The sequence below is a fragment of the Canis lupus genome, chromosome 19 (genome assembly GCF_048164855.1).
Source record: "Canis lupus baileyi chromosome 19, mCanLup2.hap1, whole genome shotgun sequence".
In the NCBI taxonomy this organism is placed as follows: Eukaryota; Metazoa; Chordata; class Mammalia; order Carnivora; family Canidae; genus Canis; species Canis lupus.
In genome coordinates, this window is record NC_132856.1 from 4,163,386 (window position 1) to 4,179,841 (window position 16,456).

General features: G+C 41.7%; 1 protein-coding gene and 1 long non-coding RNA gene across 2 annotated transcripts in view; one reads left to right on the top strand and one right to left on the bottom strand.

Moving 5' to 3' along the window:
- The window catches only part of RPN1 (ribophorin I), a 28,657-nt gene extending 12,935 nt beyond the window's left edge, over nucleotides 1-15,722 (bottom strand). Inside the window, exons 1-3 of the mRNA XM_072784904.1 lie at nucleotides 15,354-15,722; nucleotides 11,770-11,834; nucleotides 6,851-7,157 (exon numbers count right to left, since the gene is read on the bottom strand). Of these exons, the coding sequence (XP_072641005.1) occupies nucleotides 6,851-7,157; nucleotides 11,770-11,834; nucleotides 15,354-15,614 (633 nt within the window). The 5' untranslated portion in view covers nucleotides 15,615-15,722. The remainder of the gene's footprint in view (nucleotides 1-6,850; nucleotides 7,158-11,769; nucleotides 11,835-15,353) is intronic.
- On the top strand, nucleotides 15,289-16,255 carry LOC140609730 (uncharacterized). The gene is made up of 2 exons (XR_012011474.1): nucleotides 15,289-15,894; nucleotides 16,119-16,255. It is a non-coding gene; the product is annotated as an uncharacterized lncRNA (long non-coding RNA).
- The last annotated feature ends 201 nt before the right edge of the window (nucleotides 16,256-16,456 follow it).

Sequence of the window (16,456 nt, forward strand, 5' to 3'; positions counted from 1 at the left end):
CAACACTAGTTTCAAATACTACTGGAGTCAATACATATATAAGCAAAAGAACGGCTCAATTATGGGATAGTTAATGTGTGCTATATTCTAAAGTGATGCTTACTAGGACTTTTTAATGGCGTATGGAAATAAATACTCATGATGTTATTACTAAATAGAAAAATAGGGGCAGCCCCGGTGGCTCAGCGGTTTAGCGCTACCTTTGGTCCGGGGCGTGATCCTGGAGACCTGGGATCGAGTCCCATGTCAGGCTTCCTGCATGGAGCCTGCTTCTCCCTCTGCCTGTGTCTCTGCCTCTCTCTCTCTCCCTGTGTCTCTCATGAATAAATGAATAAAATCTTTTAAAAATAAATAAACAAATAAATAAATAAATAAAATAGAAAAATAGGCTACACAAAATTGTTTTAGGTTCTAATATAAATACCATTTGTATTTTAGAAACAAAAACTTCTACATGCCACTTATCTTAAAGCCACCATAGGAGTAAAAGAACAAAAAGAACCTGAAATGAAATACAGAAGAATCCCAACACAGGCAGAAATCAGAGTTCTTAGATTGTTTCTACCTTCTCCTTGTGGTTTTATTTTCAAAATTTCTATAATGAGCTTTTTTAAATTGCCTTTTAACTAATTTTTGCAGTTTTTTTTTTAAAGATTTTATTCATTTACTCATGAGAGACACTAAGAGGGAGAGAGGCAGAGACACAGGCAGAGAGAGAAACAGGCTCCATGCAGGGAGCCCAATGCGGGATCTGATCCCAGGACCCCAGGATCACGCTCTGGGCCAAAGGCAAGCACTCAACCGCTGAGCCACCCAGGCGTCCCTAATTCTTGCAGTTTTAAAAGAAAATGAAACCTTAAATTGTAATAAAGAAAAATTCTGATGAGGTGATATATATGATCTCATAAAGACATAATGTCTACCCAATAAGCTAGCAAATAACCTCAAAACTGAAGATGATTCATAGCACTGCTGGGTTTTTCTAACGTGGAGAAAACTTACCTGGAATAGTCCCTGGAAGAGAGACTTGTTTAGCTAACTTGTCGAGCTAACACAAATATACGTGTCAGGGCAGCCCAGGTGGCTCAGCGGTTTAGCGCCACCTTCAGCCCAGGGTGTGATCCTGCAGACCCGGGATCGAGTCCCGCGTCGGGCTCCCTGCATGGAGCCTGCTTCTCCCTCTGCCTGTGTCTCTGCCTCTCTCTCTCTCTCTCTCTGTGTATTCTCATGAATAAATAAATAAAATCTTTCAAACAAAACAAAACAAATATACGTGTCAGTTACTCTTTCACGAGCGTTAAACAAACGCGTGATCATTTAATCCTCAACACAATGAGCTAAGTACTACTCTTTGCGTTTTACAAACTAAAAACACCAAGGTCCAGCAGTTTCAGCATATTCAAGGTCATAAATAAATCTAAATGGCAATAGTAGGTCTTAGGGTCTTCAACATTTTAGCTCTGGCTGTGCACTCCTCTGCAGTAAATACTGCCTTCCCAGACAGTTCTCAGAGAATTAAAGGATACACCTTTAGAAATTCCTCCACTTTGCCAATTTTACCACTGAAATTACTATTAAATCTTTCTGGTCACTGAGTAGTATGAGTGCCCTTCTATGAATACATACTTGGAACCTTAGAAACAGAATCTGAAAGGACAAGAAGTAATAGAAAAACACCCTTCTTCCCCCAAAAGTCCATGAAAAAGGACAGTTTATTAATTCTCATAGCTCCTGCTACTTTATTCACTCATTCTATGAGTAAATTCTTAAAGGTTTAACTTCATAGTATTTAATGCCAATACTGACAAGGGTACAGGAAACTGACAGTTTCTGACTGCTGGTGCCATAATAAATTCGCTAAATCTTTTGAAAAACCACTTGGCAATATACCTCAAAAGATTTTTAATTTTGGGCAGCCCGGGTGGTGCAGCGATTTAGTGCCGCCTTCGGCCAAGGGTGTGATCCTGAAGACCCAGGATCGAGTCCCTGCATGGAGCCTGCCTCTCCCTCTGCCTGTGTCTCTGCCTTTCTCTCTCTGTGTCTCTCATGAATAAATAAAATCTTTTTAAATTTTTTTTTTTAATTTTTGAAAAAGATTTGAGAGAGTGACAGCTCATGTGTGGGGGGTGGGGGGGTGGCATAAGGTGCAGCAAAGGGAGAGAGAGAATTCCAAGCAGACTTCCTGCTGAGCACAGAGCCCAAGGCAGGGCTCAAGGCTGGGCTCAATCTCACGACCCAGAGAACATGGCCTGAACTGAAATCAAGAGACTGTTCAACCAACTAAGCTACCCAGGTGCCCCACATTAAGAGATTTTTAAATGTTCATATGCCTTGATTTGAAAACTTTTACTTCAGAAAATCTACCCTATGACCAAAAGACACATGAAAAGATGCTCATCATCACTTATCATAAGGGAAATACAAATTAAAACCACAATGAGGGAAGCCTGGGTGGCTCAGCAGTTGAGTGTCTGCCTTTGGCTCAGGGCGATTCCGGAGTCCAGATATCAAGCCTGCTTGTCCATCTGCCTATGTCTCCGCCTCTCTGTGTCTCTCATGAATAAATAAATCAAATATTTAAAAACACACACACACAATGAGATATCACCTTAGAACTGTCAGAATGGCTAAAATCAATAACATAAGAAATAACAGGTGTTGGGGAGGATATGGAGAAAAAGGAACCCTCAATGCACTGCTGGTGGGAATGCAAACTAGTGCAGCCACTGTGGAAAAAGCATTAAGGTTCCTTAAAATGTTAAATACAACTACCTTATGATCCACCAATGGCTCTTTTTGGGTATTTACCCAAAAAATACCAAAACACTAATTCTAAGGGACACATGCACCCCTATTATTTATAGTAGCATTACTTACATTAGCCAAGAAATGGAAGCAGCCCAAGCGTACATTGGCTGATGAATAAAAATGTGGTACATATATATTCACACAATGGAATATTATTCGGCCATTAAAAAAGAATGAAAGCTTACCACTTCCAACACAGCATGGATGAAGCTAGAGCATAATGCTAAGCGAAATCAGAGAAAAACAAATACCATGTGATTTCACTCATATGTGGAACTTCAAAATAAAGCAGCAAATGGAATATGTAGATAGAAGTCAAGAAACAGACTCTTAACTATAGAGAACAAACAACAAAATGATGGTTACCAGAAGGGAGGTGGGTGGGGGGATGAGTTAAATAGGTGATGGGGATTAAGGAGGGCACTATTGTGATGAGCACTGAGTGTTGTATGGAAGTGGTGAATACTATGTTGTACACGTGAAACTATTACACCATATGCTAACCAACTGAAATTAAAGTCAAAACTCAACTTAAAAAAAAATTTATCCTGAGATTATATAAAAAGTTGTATGTAAAGAGATGACTACTGTAGTGTTAGAGAAAAAAAGCTAACTGTCCAACATAGGAAACTTGGCAAAAAAGCTTTAAGGCATCAAATTATAGGATCTTATATGGCTATTAAAGATGCTTTACAGGGGTGCCTGGACGGCACAGTTGGTTAAGTGTCTGCCTTTGGCTCAAGTCATAATCCCGGATCCTGGCTTCCTGCTCAGTCGGGAATCTGCTACTCCTTCTCCCTCTCCCTGTCTGGCACTCCCCTACTTGTGCTCTGTCTCCCTCTCCCTCTCTGTCAAATACATAAAGAAAAAAGAAAAAAAAATATTTTACAAAGGTAATGTAAAATGTTTAGAGAATATTCTAAGTGGTAAAAGTATCATGCAATACTTTAAACACGATAGGATTTCCATATCAAAAAGCACCCATGCTTAGAAAGAAATGACTCCGGTACTATTATGTCAAAAGTAGAGGTCAACTGGTGTCAAATTTTCCTCTGTATATGCCAGTCTCTCATGAGTATTTTATTAATTTAAAATGGAGGAAGAAAGTCCAAAATCCAAAAGATGTAAAATTTAAAAGCCAAAACATTAGAAAGATAAACCAAAAGCTAATATGAATGCTCTCCAAGAAGAACAGAGAGAAGGGAGAAGTGGAAGCAAGAGTTCTCTGAGCCTACCTTGTTACAGAATTTTGGCTGTTTTCATTTCAAAAAATTGAATCAATTAAAAAAAATTCTTAATAGTGGAATGACCCAAAATGAACAGCCCTATGTCAAACTAACATCTGAGACACCAAGAAAACAATTATTTCAAATGACATTAGAACAAATTATTTTGACTGTACATCCTCAGTGATATATGTTCTAAACAAGAGATTGCAAAAGAAGTCTTAAATATCCTTGTGTTTTAGAGATGATAATTAAGTACGTAGGCTGAAATGACACGCTTCCTAAGATTTACTTTAAAATATTACAGCAGAAAAAAATAATAAAATAAAATAAATAAATAAAATAATAAAATAAAATAATAAATTAAAATAAAATAAATAAAATAAAATAAAATAAAATGAAATAAAATATAAAATAAAATAAAATAAAATAAAATAAAATAAAATAAAATAAAATAAAATAAAATAGGGATCCCTGGGTGGCGCAGCGGTTTGGCGCCTGCCTTTGGCCCAGGGCGCGATCCTGGAGACCTGGGATCGAATCCCACATCGGGCTCCCGGTGCATGGAGCCTGCTTCTCCCTCTGCCTGTGTCTCTGCGCCTCTCTCTCTGACTATCATAAATAAATAAAAATTAAAAAAATAAAAAATAAAAAAAATAAAAATAAATAAAATAAAATAAAATAAAATAAAATAAAATAAAATAAAATAAAATAAAATAAAATAAAATAAAATAAATAAAATAAAAATTACAGCAGAGGGACAGCCAGGTGGCTCAGCAGTTGAGCGTCTGCCTTCGGCTCAGGGCATGATTCTGGAGTCCTGGGATCGAGTCCCACATCGGGCTCCTTGCATGGAGCCTGCTTCTCCCTCTGCCTAGGTCTCTGCCCCTCTGTGTCTCTCATGAATAAATAAAATCTTTAAAAAATAATAATAATAAAATATTACAGCAGAACCTGGGTGGTTCAATCAGTTAAGAGGCTGCCTTCAGCTCAGTTCATGGTCCCAAGGTCCTGGAATAGAGCTCTGCATCAGGCTCCCTGCTCAGCAGGGAGTCTGCTTCTCCCTCTTCCTCTGCCCTGCTTCCTTGTTCATGTGCGCGCGCTCTAATTAATACATGAAAATCTTTAAAAATAAATAAATAAATATTACAGCAGAGAAAAAAGAAAGTGTCGATAAGTGTGGTAATATTCTGATACCCACAGAGTTAAAGTGATAGGCTATGGGAGTTTATTACACTATTCTCTACACTTCTGCATTTGTTTGAACTTTTCCATAACAACAGTCTGTTTTAAGCCTTGACCGCTCCCTCTATGTTTAAGGCCCAACGCCTAGGCTCAGCGAGGCAGCCAGCTTTACTACCCCAGCCACCCCAGTCAGTATAGTGCCTGGTCTCCCATCTCCAGGTCTCTACATACAATGCCTTGTTCCCTTCTCCCCCAGCCCCCACTCCAACTCTCTATATGCTACCTCCTTATTCTTTATTATTATACTTTTTTAATGTGAGTATATTTGCTGGAATTGTGCTACATACAACTTGGCCATCCACCCTAGAAGCCAATTTATTTGTAATCTAATCTTAGAGGAATCATTTAGTTTCACCAATTGCTTCATCTATAGCCAAAGACTTTTAAATTTTTAACTATTTTTTTAACTATGATTCAAAGAAATGCTCATATTTATTATTTAATACACTGTCTACAAAGGCTAGGAAATAAGATGGTCGGTCAGCAAGCTATTCTTCCCTTCCCTAATCCCCTCCTCCTCCACTTTGTTTGCATTTAAAAAGTTAAAAAAAAAAAAAAAAAAAGTTAATGTCTCTAAGCTCACATTTTATTTCATGTGATGGGAGTACTTTTAGTTTAAAACTGAGCCTTTTCATCCAGAGGACTGGTATACCTTAAATAAATGGTAAAGTGGAGAAAAATGGACAGGGCATGCACTCCCCAGCTCCTCTGCTTCGTCTGGCATACCTGCCCATGGGCAGTTTGAGATCTCACTTCATTTGCTGGCAAGACCTGCACGTGGAGAAACTTGCCCTAGCCCATCTTATTTGTATGGACACTTCTGTTTCAATTTGGAGCTCAATATTAGGAAACACCCAGCAGTACCTACAGATAAACTATCTTCTTCAACCTAGTCTTTAACTGTAATAAAGCTACATTATTTTTTCACTTCCAACCTATCTCAATACTCTTGTTTCTCAGTATGTACAGAACTCAGGAAGGGGGAAGAGGACTACTGTTTGTAGGGTTCCCTCAGAGACCTTAGCAATCTCCATTTAGCACTGTCACTAGCTAATAGTTGGCTTTGACAGATCCTAAATGCTGATGCAATAATTAAACTAAGTTCATGTGTCATTGCTTCAAAAATCCAAGTCATGAAGTTTGAGATTCATCTGTCATGTTTTTCCTCTTTAAAAATCTTCCTAAACCTCCCAGCCTCCATCTGTACTCCCAAAATGAGAAAGGGAACCCCCAAGAGAGGCATTTCACAGTTGGTGAAGATATTTGGGGATGATCTTAAAAATGACTTCAGGGACACCTGGGTGGCTCAGCGGTTGACCATTTGCCTTTGGCTCAGGGCGTGATCCCAGGTCTGGGGATCAAGTCCCGCATTGGGCTCCCTGAGAGGAGGCTGCTTCTCCCTCTATGTCCCTGCCTCTCTCTGTCTCTCATAAATAAATAAAATCTTAAAAAAAAAAAAAATGACTTCAGATTTACGCCCATCTCACATCACCGTGCCTATCAACTAGTAGTCACTCCAGAAGACATTCACTGAAATAGACAGGGACAGACTGGACCCCACATGAGCCTACCTGACTATAAGCAGGGATGTCTCTGAAAGGTCCATAATCCAGGAGGTCCTCAGAGCGCGTAGGGTTTCCCAACTTGGTGTAGCTCTCTACATTTCGGGATGCAAGCTTCACACGCATCGTCTGTGTCTTCGTTGGATAGGGAGAATAGAAATAATGGTTCCCCTCAAACACTACAAACTGTTTCTCTGACTGTGTGATCTGGGTTGGATATGGCTGAAGCACATGGGTATAGACTGTTTCCACAACGACTGAGACCTTGGCCCCAGGATCAAGAGCAACTGGGAGCTTGACTGTGAAGAATCTCCCACTGGAGGAAGAACAAGGCAAGAGAATTAAGAGATGAAGGGAACTGAAAAGAGAGGCAGCAACTCACCATCACAGCAGTATTTTGTACCCAAAACGAAAGCAATTACCTTTAGGAGATCACCTCTAACCTATTAATTTAAGCCTTTTTAGATTAATGTCTGGGTTATCATTTCACATTTGTTTATAATAACAAAAGTATAGGAGCACCTGAGTGGCTCAGTTAAACATCCAACTCGTGGTTTCGACTCAAGTCATGATCTCAGGGTTGTGAGATTGAGCTCCCCAAGTCAGGCTCCACGCTCAAAGGAGAATCTGCTTGAGATTCTTCCTCCTTCCTTTGCCCCATCCCCACTCTCTTCTCTCTAAAATAAATAAATCTTAAAAAAAAAAAAAAAAAAAAGATGGGACACCTAGGTGGCTCAGCGGTTGGGCATTTGCCTTTGGCTCAGGGCGTGATCCCGGGATCCAGGATTGAGTCCCACATCAGGTTCCTTGTGGGGAACCAGCTTCTCCCTCAGCCTGTGTCTCTGTCTCTGTCTCTCTCTCTGTCATGAAAAAATAAAAAATCTTTAAAAAGAAAAAGTATAAAACAACAGGATAATGGTTGAAGCATTCCAGCAGAGCCACACAGTAGAATATTGGCAGCCACTAAAAAAGATGTTTGGATCTGTGTAGATATTAATCATTTCCATGTACCATGTAAAAAAACAGAAATATTTACAAATGACACAGTATGACTCCACCCTAAAGTATAAACATACACAAATGTGAAGAAAAGTATTCCAATGAAATGTTTCCAAACTGTTAATGCTGTGTTGGGGAGGAGAATAAGCTTCATTTTATTTTTATTTTTCAATTTGTTTAATGAGCTTATATCACTCTCTAAACTAAAAAATAAAGCTACCAGCATTTTTTTTTTTAAGATTTTATTTATTTATTCATGAGAGACACAGAGAGAGGCAGAGACACAGGCAGAGGGAGAAGCAGGCTACTCACAGGGAGTCCGATGTGGGACTCGATCCTGAGACCCCAAGATCTCACCCTGGGCTGAAGGCAGCACTAAACCGCTGGGCCACCAGGGCTGCCCAAGCTACCAGCATTTTTAAGAAAAAGAGATGGCTGGAAACTACTGAGATCCATAGGATATTAACTCAAAAATGAATCTGAGTTTTCTAAACCAGGAGATAACTTTTGGTAGACCCAGAAACTGTTAGTGGAAAATTAAAGGCATTTAACATACTTCCTTGGAATTTGTCCTCCAAGGTCAGAGTATGGATCACTTTTCCTGATATGGCCTTACAAAATTGTAATCTTGCATGTCTTTATCATCAGTCACACCATCACACACCCTGTTACTACTCTGAAGTACCTACTCTAAATATAAGCCCTATACCTTCTCCCAGGGCAGTCTTAACCAATTCTTGGCTTCAAGTTCCAGATCTGCTTCTTGTCCCATGCTCTGTCCAGAGCACTAAACTCTCCTATTTTCAAATCTTCAGCAGACAGCTCCAACAACCAAACCAAAATACCTAGTAACAAAAAAAAAAAAACAAAAAAAAAGAAACCTAGTAACATACATGATCCCAATTCCTTACTCTGTTAATACTACTACCATCTGACCACTTTTTTGTCAGATTTTATTTATTTATTTGAAAGACACAGATCACAGAGATAGAGGGAGAAGCAGACTTGCCACTGAGCAGGAAGCCTGACGCAGGGCTTAATCCCAGGACTCTAAAATCATGACCTGAGCCAAGGGCAGATGCTTAACCCACTTAGCCACCCAGGTGCCCCAATCTGACCGTGTCTTTTTTTTTTAATACTTTATTTATTTATTCATGAGAGACAGAGAGAGAGAGAGAGAGAGAGGCAGAGACACAGGCAGAGAGAAAAGAAAAGGCACACCCTGAGCCAAAGGCAGATGCTCAACCGGTGAGCCACCCAGGTGTCCCTCTGACCACTTCTAAACCAAAACCCTCTTGCATGTTCTATGCCTCACTTTACTCTATCCCCAAGGGTCTGGATAATCCTGCCTTAGAATGTCTATCATATTCATCCCTTCCTGGCTTCCCATTGCAAACAATTCCCCACAGTTCAAACAATTCCTCCTTGCCAAGATTATTACCTGTCTCACTACCTGACCCAATCTCTTTGTCCCTCTAGCCCATCAGCACAATATCTGATACAGCACCACTTTAATTTTCACATGAAATGTCCCAGCATAACTGAATCTCACTTTAACAACATTTCAGTGCTCCAAGATATCAATTTTCAGAGGGGCCTGGGTGGCTCAGTAAGTTAACTGACTGACTCAGTTTTGACTGACCTATCAGGGATTGAGCCCCTCTCAGGCTCCGCGCTCAGTGGGAAAGCCTGCTTGGGATTCTCTCTCCTCTCCCCCTCTCCCCCCCTATTCCTGCAGGCACTCTCTCTAGAATAAATAATACATTGAAAAGAAAAGAGAAATATCAATTCTCAGGGTACCTGGGTGACACAGTCAGTTAAGCATCCAACTCTCAGTTTTGGCTCAGGTTGTGATCTGAGGGTCCTGAGATGGAGCCCCGAGCCCTACATTCTGCACGGAATCTACTTGAGATTCTCTCTTCCTCTTCCTTTCCCTCTACCCCTCCGTCTCATGCTCACTTGTGCACACACACTCTCACTCACTCTCTAAAATAAATAAATAAATAAATCTTTTTTAAAAAGGAAAAGAAAAAAGATCAACTCTCATTGCAGCTCGGGGGCATCAACTAATGAAGGCTTCTGATTAATAAAAGACTAGGTGGACAACACAGATCTGACGACACTGGGGTCCAAGATTCTTTCATGGATCAGAACAATGACATGTAAGTTGTCATGTTAGGGTTGCAGGATACATAACTTGTTTAATGTTGCCATTAAGCTTTATGTAGACAAATTAATAAACTTAAAATTATCCCATTTATATGCTTACGTAAAATTATGTATAAATGGGCACATGCATAAAGAAAAGTTATTACTGTCATATTCTCATTTTTTAAAAATTCAAAACGAATGAGAAAATAACTTTAAAACTGTCAAGCAAGGAGACCAAACTGACACTTTCTGAATCACATAAGGACCAACAGCTCTAAGGTTCAAAGGTTTGCTGGTCAAGAATCAAGTATTTTATTTCTGCTTATGATTACAGCATAAGCTTAGTCCATTTGCCTTCAGTTACGAATCACTGAGCTAGGGGTACCTGGATGGCTCAGTCAGTTAAGCACCCAAATCTTGATTCTGACTCAGGTCATGATCTCAGGGTTGTGAAATCGAGCCCTGCATGGGGCTCTGTGCTGGGCATGGAGTCTACTTATAAGATTCTTTCCTTCCCTCTCCATCTGCCCCTCCCCTCCTCAAATAAATTTAAAAAAAAAAAAAAAAAATCACTGAGCTAAAAACATTTCTTCCTCCCACATCACTCATTCAACAAATATTTCATTTTTTTTTTTTTTTCAACAAATATTTCAATGCCTACTAAATATCATGCAAAATCCTGATAACTGTTGAGGCTGAGTGATGAGATATATGGGGATTCTTTATTCAATTCTTCCTGCTTTTTATACATTTTGGAAAATATCCTTAACAAAATGTTTTACAATAACTACTAAGTGCCAGGCCCCTTGCTAGGTGCTGAGGTTAAAGCAGAGAACAAGGCAAGTCCAACCTCAGCCTTCAGAGAAGCTTGGTCTATCTCCTTCAAAGAAGTATCATGTTCAATGCTCTGAAGGCTCAAGAGGTGGTAAGGGGGGTACATTTGTCTGCCTTTTAGAAAGAGTATGGGGGATCCCTGGGTGGCGCAGCGGTTTGGCGCCTGCCTTTGGCCCAGGGCGCGATCCTGGAGACCCGGGATCGAGTCCCACATCGGGCTCCCGGTGCATGGAGCCTGCTTCTCCCTCTGCCTGTGTCTCTGCCTCCCTCTCTCTCTCTCTGTAACTATCATAAATAAATAAAAATTTAAAAAAAAAAAAAAAAAAAAAAAAAAATAGAAAGAGTATGGTAGCCAACAAGAGATGGTAGGCTATCTACTGAGACAAAGAGCTTGGAGTTCTCACATACTGGATCTCCATCCATTGTTTGGGGATCTCTATCCCCACATACATTAGCAGACCTAATCTGGTGTGGAAAGTAGCTAACTTCTGGGGATCCCTGGGTGGCTCAGCGGTTTAGCGCCTGCCTTTGGCCCAGGGCACGATCCTGGAGTCCCGGGATCGAGTTCCGCGTCAGGCTCCCGGCATGGAACCTGCTTCTCCCTCCTCCTGTGTCTCTGCCTCTCTCTCTCTCTCTCTCTGTCTATCATGAATAAATAAATAAATAAACCTTTAAAAAAAAAAAAAAGAAAAGAAAGTAGATACCTTCTTGTAAAACAAACTGCCACTGTTGGGGGCAATTTTAGCATTAGTGATCAAAAAAGACATAAATGGGTCAGAATATATTACAGCCTGTTGCTCACCTACCACACACTGTATTAATTGAAACAGTGTCTAAAACACCAGGTACTTCCTCAGCAACTCTCTTACCTTATGATTCCAACTGATATGATAACCTGTGACAAGAAGAGGCAAGATATATAGATATTCTGTTTGGGAGCTTACCTTTTACCCTTAATTTTGGTTTCTCTTACTTCCAAGTTGTTCTCTTCCTCATCTTCTCCCTTCACCTGTAACAGGACAAAAGAGACTATTCTTTTTATTATGTCTTTCAGTCTCTACGTTTGAGTCACCAAGTAACCAACTGCCTCAGAATGTCCACAGTAAAGTATTCAAACTACAAAAACTTTTTAAAGATAATTTTTTTTTAATTTTTATTTATTTATGATAGTCACAGAGAGAGAGAGAGGCAGAGACACAGGCAGAGGGAGAAGAAGCAGGCTCCATGCACCAGGAGCCCGACGTGGGACTCGATCCCGGGTCTCCAGGATCGCGCCCTGGGCCAAAGGCAGGCGCTAAACCGCTGTGCCACCCAGGGATCCCAAGATAATTCTTTTGTAACAATTTTTTTCATATGAAATACAAGAACATGGTCAAATACTTTTGCGCTGAATAAGCTATATAAAAAGCTCTATACATACATAACATTTTTCCTGAATGACCAAATTCACATATGTAAATAAAAATTATACTTACACTTTACATTTCCAAATATAAAGGTGACATTTTCTTCTCCATTTACATTCAAACACATATTTGCATAGAAAATAAGTATTACGATTTATTGTTATAGTAGAAAAGTCTCACACATGGCCAAAACTGGTTCTACCTGCATAAAAGTTAACAGTGGCATAAATCCAACAGCCACTGCTTGTCACATTCCCTATTCTCACCCTTCACTTCAACAGGATGTGTAGAACCAGGAAAAGAATGTTAACTCCAGTAGGCTGCATAGTTTATGTGAGAAAGAACAGACACCCTGAATCATGAGACTGTGGAGCAGACTATAAGGTAAAACTTATACCCACCGCTGATCACTTTGCCAACCCAATCTCTGAAGAAAGAAAAGAAAAAACAGAAGAAAGGGTAAAATTACTCTTTGGGCTGAAGCATTTGTTCACAATAGGATACACATAACTATAATGAGGAATAAGCTATTTTTAGTATTTTAAAATGTCTAAAGTGGACACCTGGCTGGTAGAGCATGGCATTCTTAATCTCGTTTTAATTTAGAACCTCCCACTGGGCCTAGAGACTACTTGAAAAATAAAATCTTTTAAAAAATTGTTTTTAATTTAAATAAAATGCCCAAAAGTAATCATACAATCATCCTCTCAATAAAGTTCTACAGGCTAATAAAAACAAGTTTCATCACTCTGACTGCAATCTTATCACAATGGTAACATTCTAGTATATTCCTACTTATCATTATTCATCTTAATAAAAGACATTAATGAAAGATCAGAGGGACGCCTGGGTGGCTCAGCGGTTAAATAAGCATCTGCCTTCGGCCAAGGCGTGATCCTGGAGACCCAGGATTGAGTCCCCACATCGGGCTTCCTGCATGAAGCCTGCTTCTCCCTCTGCCTCTCTCTCTGTGTGACTCTCATGAATAAACAAATAAAATATTTTTAAAAAATAAAATAAAATAAAATAAAATAAAATAAAATAAAATAAAATATCAGAGAGACAAAGATTTCAAATATAGGGTCCATATGAGAGGAAAAATACTAAGATGGATCCTTGGTAGTAAGAAGATGAGGAACCACTAGATTCTCATCATTAAACATCACTCTCATGAATAAAAAGATAAATTTCTAACCAGTTCCTAAAATTCTACATGGAGGGCTGAAGAAAATCCACTGAAAAACTTCTAACAACCTTACCAAGGCCTCCAAATCAACTGTTGAAAAATATACACCGGGAACCCTGGGTGGCGCAGCGGTTTAGCGCCTGCCTTTGGCCCAGGGCACCATCCTGGAGACCCGGGATCGAATCCCACGTCGGGCTCCCGGTGCATGGAGCCTGCTTCTCCCTCTGCCTGTGTCTCTGCCTCTGTGTGTGTGTGTGTGTGTGACTATCATGAATAAATAAAAATTAAAAAAAAAAAAAAAGAAAGAAAGAAAAATATACACCGTTTTTGCTAAGCGTAACACCCAGTTCTGTTTCCCATTGGGACAGGGCTGTAAAGGAGCACATATACTCATTTAACCTGTTTCATGAGACTATAAAATTAACAAATGATTTTGAATAAATCTGGCAATGCGACTGCAGGTCTTATAACCCAACACAATCCTACCTCAGAGCCGTCTAGGCCAAAAGAGGCATTGGGGTACAGTGAAGAGCACAGAAAGTTTGAAGCTAACCTAACCCCTGATTCTCTCATGGCTCTGAGAGCTGACCCAGCAGGTTTAAACAACTTACTCCTAGACAGGCACTCCTCACCTCAAAGGGCCGTTATGAGGGCTAGGAAGAATGTACTCAAAACACCTACCACAACACCCATAGAGCAGACTGCCAAGAAGACAAGCCTGCAGCATTCTCCAGCATGATGGCAGATACCTCCTGCAGCTGTCTTGTTATACAATGGCAACTTCAAGACATCAGGACTAGATTTTACAAAAGAATAGGATCTAACACTCAAAACACTAAAAGTGGCAGCACACATTTATATGAAGTTTTGATGCATCTTTACATAAACCCGAGTAAAAGTGTGCATTCCATCATGGACAAGGAATGAAAAGGAAGAAGAGTCCTTTCAGAAGTATAATCTCTGTAAACCCAGCTTTATAGAGCTCCATGTTCAGTTGGAGAGTAAAGCCTACTTAGAAGAAATGTGACATTGTAATGACTATTCTCTTCTCAATAACCAAGGTAACCACTTACTGGGTGTTGATTAATGAAAATAGTAATAAAAAGCAAACCTAAGACTACGTAAGCTAACATTTTCCTTCCTTGGGAGTCGTGGAAGTGTGCACTGAAATGCCGGGAAGTACATAAAGCAAACTTCCACGCCAGATTCTGCGGAAGTGCAAGAACAGGAACTGGGAGGGGAAAGGGAGCTATCTGGACTTGGCCTTTCTGTACAGTTCAAAAGACGTTTTATGACCTATATGACTTTTTTTTTTTGTTTAAGATTTTATTTCTTTATCCATGAGAGACACAGAGAGAGAGGCAGAGACATAGGCAGAGGGAGAACAGGCTCCATGCAGGGAGCCTGATGTGGGGCTCGATCCCGGGTCTCCACGATCACAACCCGAGCCGCAGGCCTGCGCTCAACCCCTGGGCCACCAAGTGTCCCAACTTATAGGACTAAAATTTTTAAAAGGAGAGGGACAAAATTTTAAAAGCGGTCATGAGCAACCTTACGAATATGACACCAACAATGGGTTCGAGTTACAAACGGGAACATGCACAGCGTTCGGCCTCTGACCGCACCTACTAAGGGCCAGACGCGGAGCCAAGGGCTCACTTCGTCCCCCAGCGGAGCTCCTGAGCCAGGTCGCGCGCGGGGAATCCAAGTCTGGAGCACACCCGACCCGCCCGGCTCTGCGCGGAGGCGGCCGCTACCCTGGCCTCCCGGGAGGGGGCGGCAGGGGGCTCGCGAGGCCCGACCGCCCGGGGCCCCGCCGAGCAGTGCGGCCCCGCCAGCGGCTGCCCACGTGGGCGGCGGCCCGCTCCTACGCTGACGTGTCCACCGCCTGGGCGCGCCGGCCGCGCGCGGAGCCCCGCCGCTGCCCCGCACTCACCTGCACGCCGAGGTGCGCCAGCCGGGCCTCGAGCTCGGGCTCCAGAGCCAGGAGGAAGGAGGCTGCGCGGGCCGTGGAGCCGCCGCCCGGGTGCGCCAGGACCACCTCAGCCGTCACCTTGGCCAGGTGGCTGCTGAGATCCACCGTGCGCTTCACGTCCTCGTTGACCAGCAGCGGCGCCTCCGGGGAGGCGCTCTCCGGCGCGGGGGCCCAGGCCCCGAGCAGCAGGAGCAGGAGCAGGCGGGCGGTGGGCACCTCCATGGCCGGGACGAGCTGAGCTGCAGGCCGTGCGGAGCGCCGCCGCCGCCCCGCCTCCGGCCACCGTGCTGCCGCTCATTGGGCCCGGCCTGGCGCCACAAGATGGCGGCGCCCACGGAGGAAGGATCCCGTCTCCAGGGCGACGGGCAGCCCGCGGGGCGCCGGAGTGCACGCGCCTGCGCCCTGGCCAATGGCCCGCCTACGCTAAGGTCGCTTCCGCTCGTTGGGGCAGTTCAAGGAGTTTCTTCGTTCAAACGGGGAAAGTAAAAGCCTAAGCAAAAGTGTAAGCAAAAATAGGCTATTTGCAGTCTCAAAGTATATCCCCTAAAATATTTAGTTATTAGAAACAGGAAAGTATTAAGTTTACCGTGGAGGATCCTACCAACCACCAACCATATTAACCAAATGATTAAGGTTAATATAACCAATTATAAGATAGAGTGACGTCATGTACCCACTGATAAGATATACCCAGAACGGCACCCCACTTGTGTCCTATTGTCATAGAATTGCTGAAAATGCACAGTATAACCTCCAGGCAACCGTAAGAAACGTCAGACAAACCAAAAGCATCTTGACTTCAACCGGACGACACCCAATTTGACAGAACTGTAGAGATAATAAATTTGTATCGTCTTAAGCAACTAAGTTTGTGGTAATTTGTTATAGCAGCAATAGGAAACTATTACAGAAGGTAATATCTCTAAGAGCAGAAAGTTATCACTCCAGGATCCCAGTGTGTGAATAAATATTTAATGAATAAATGAGCTTTTCATTATAAATATTATTATCCTTACTTTATAGATGATCAAAGTCAAATATCAAAGTTAGAGGGGATCCCTGGG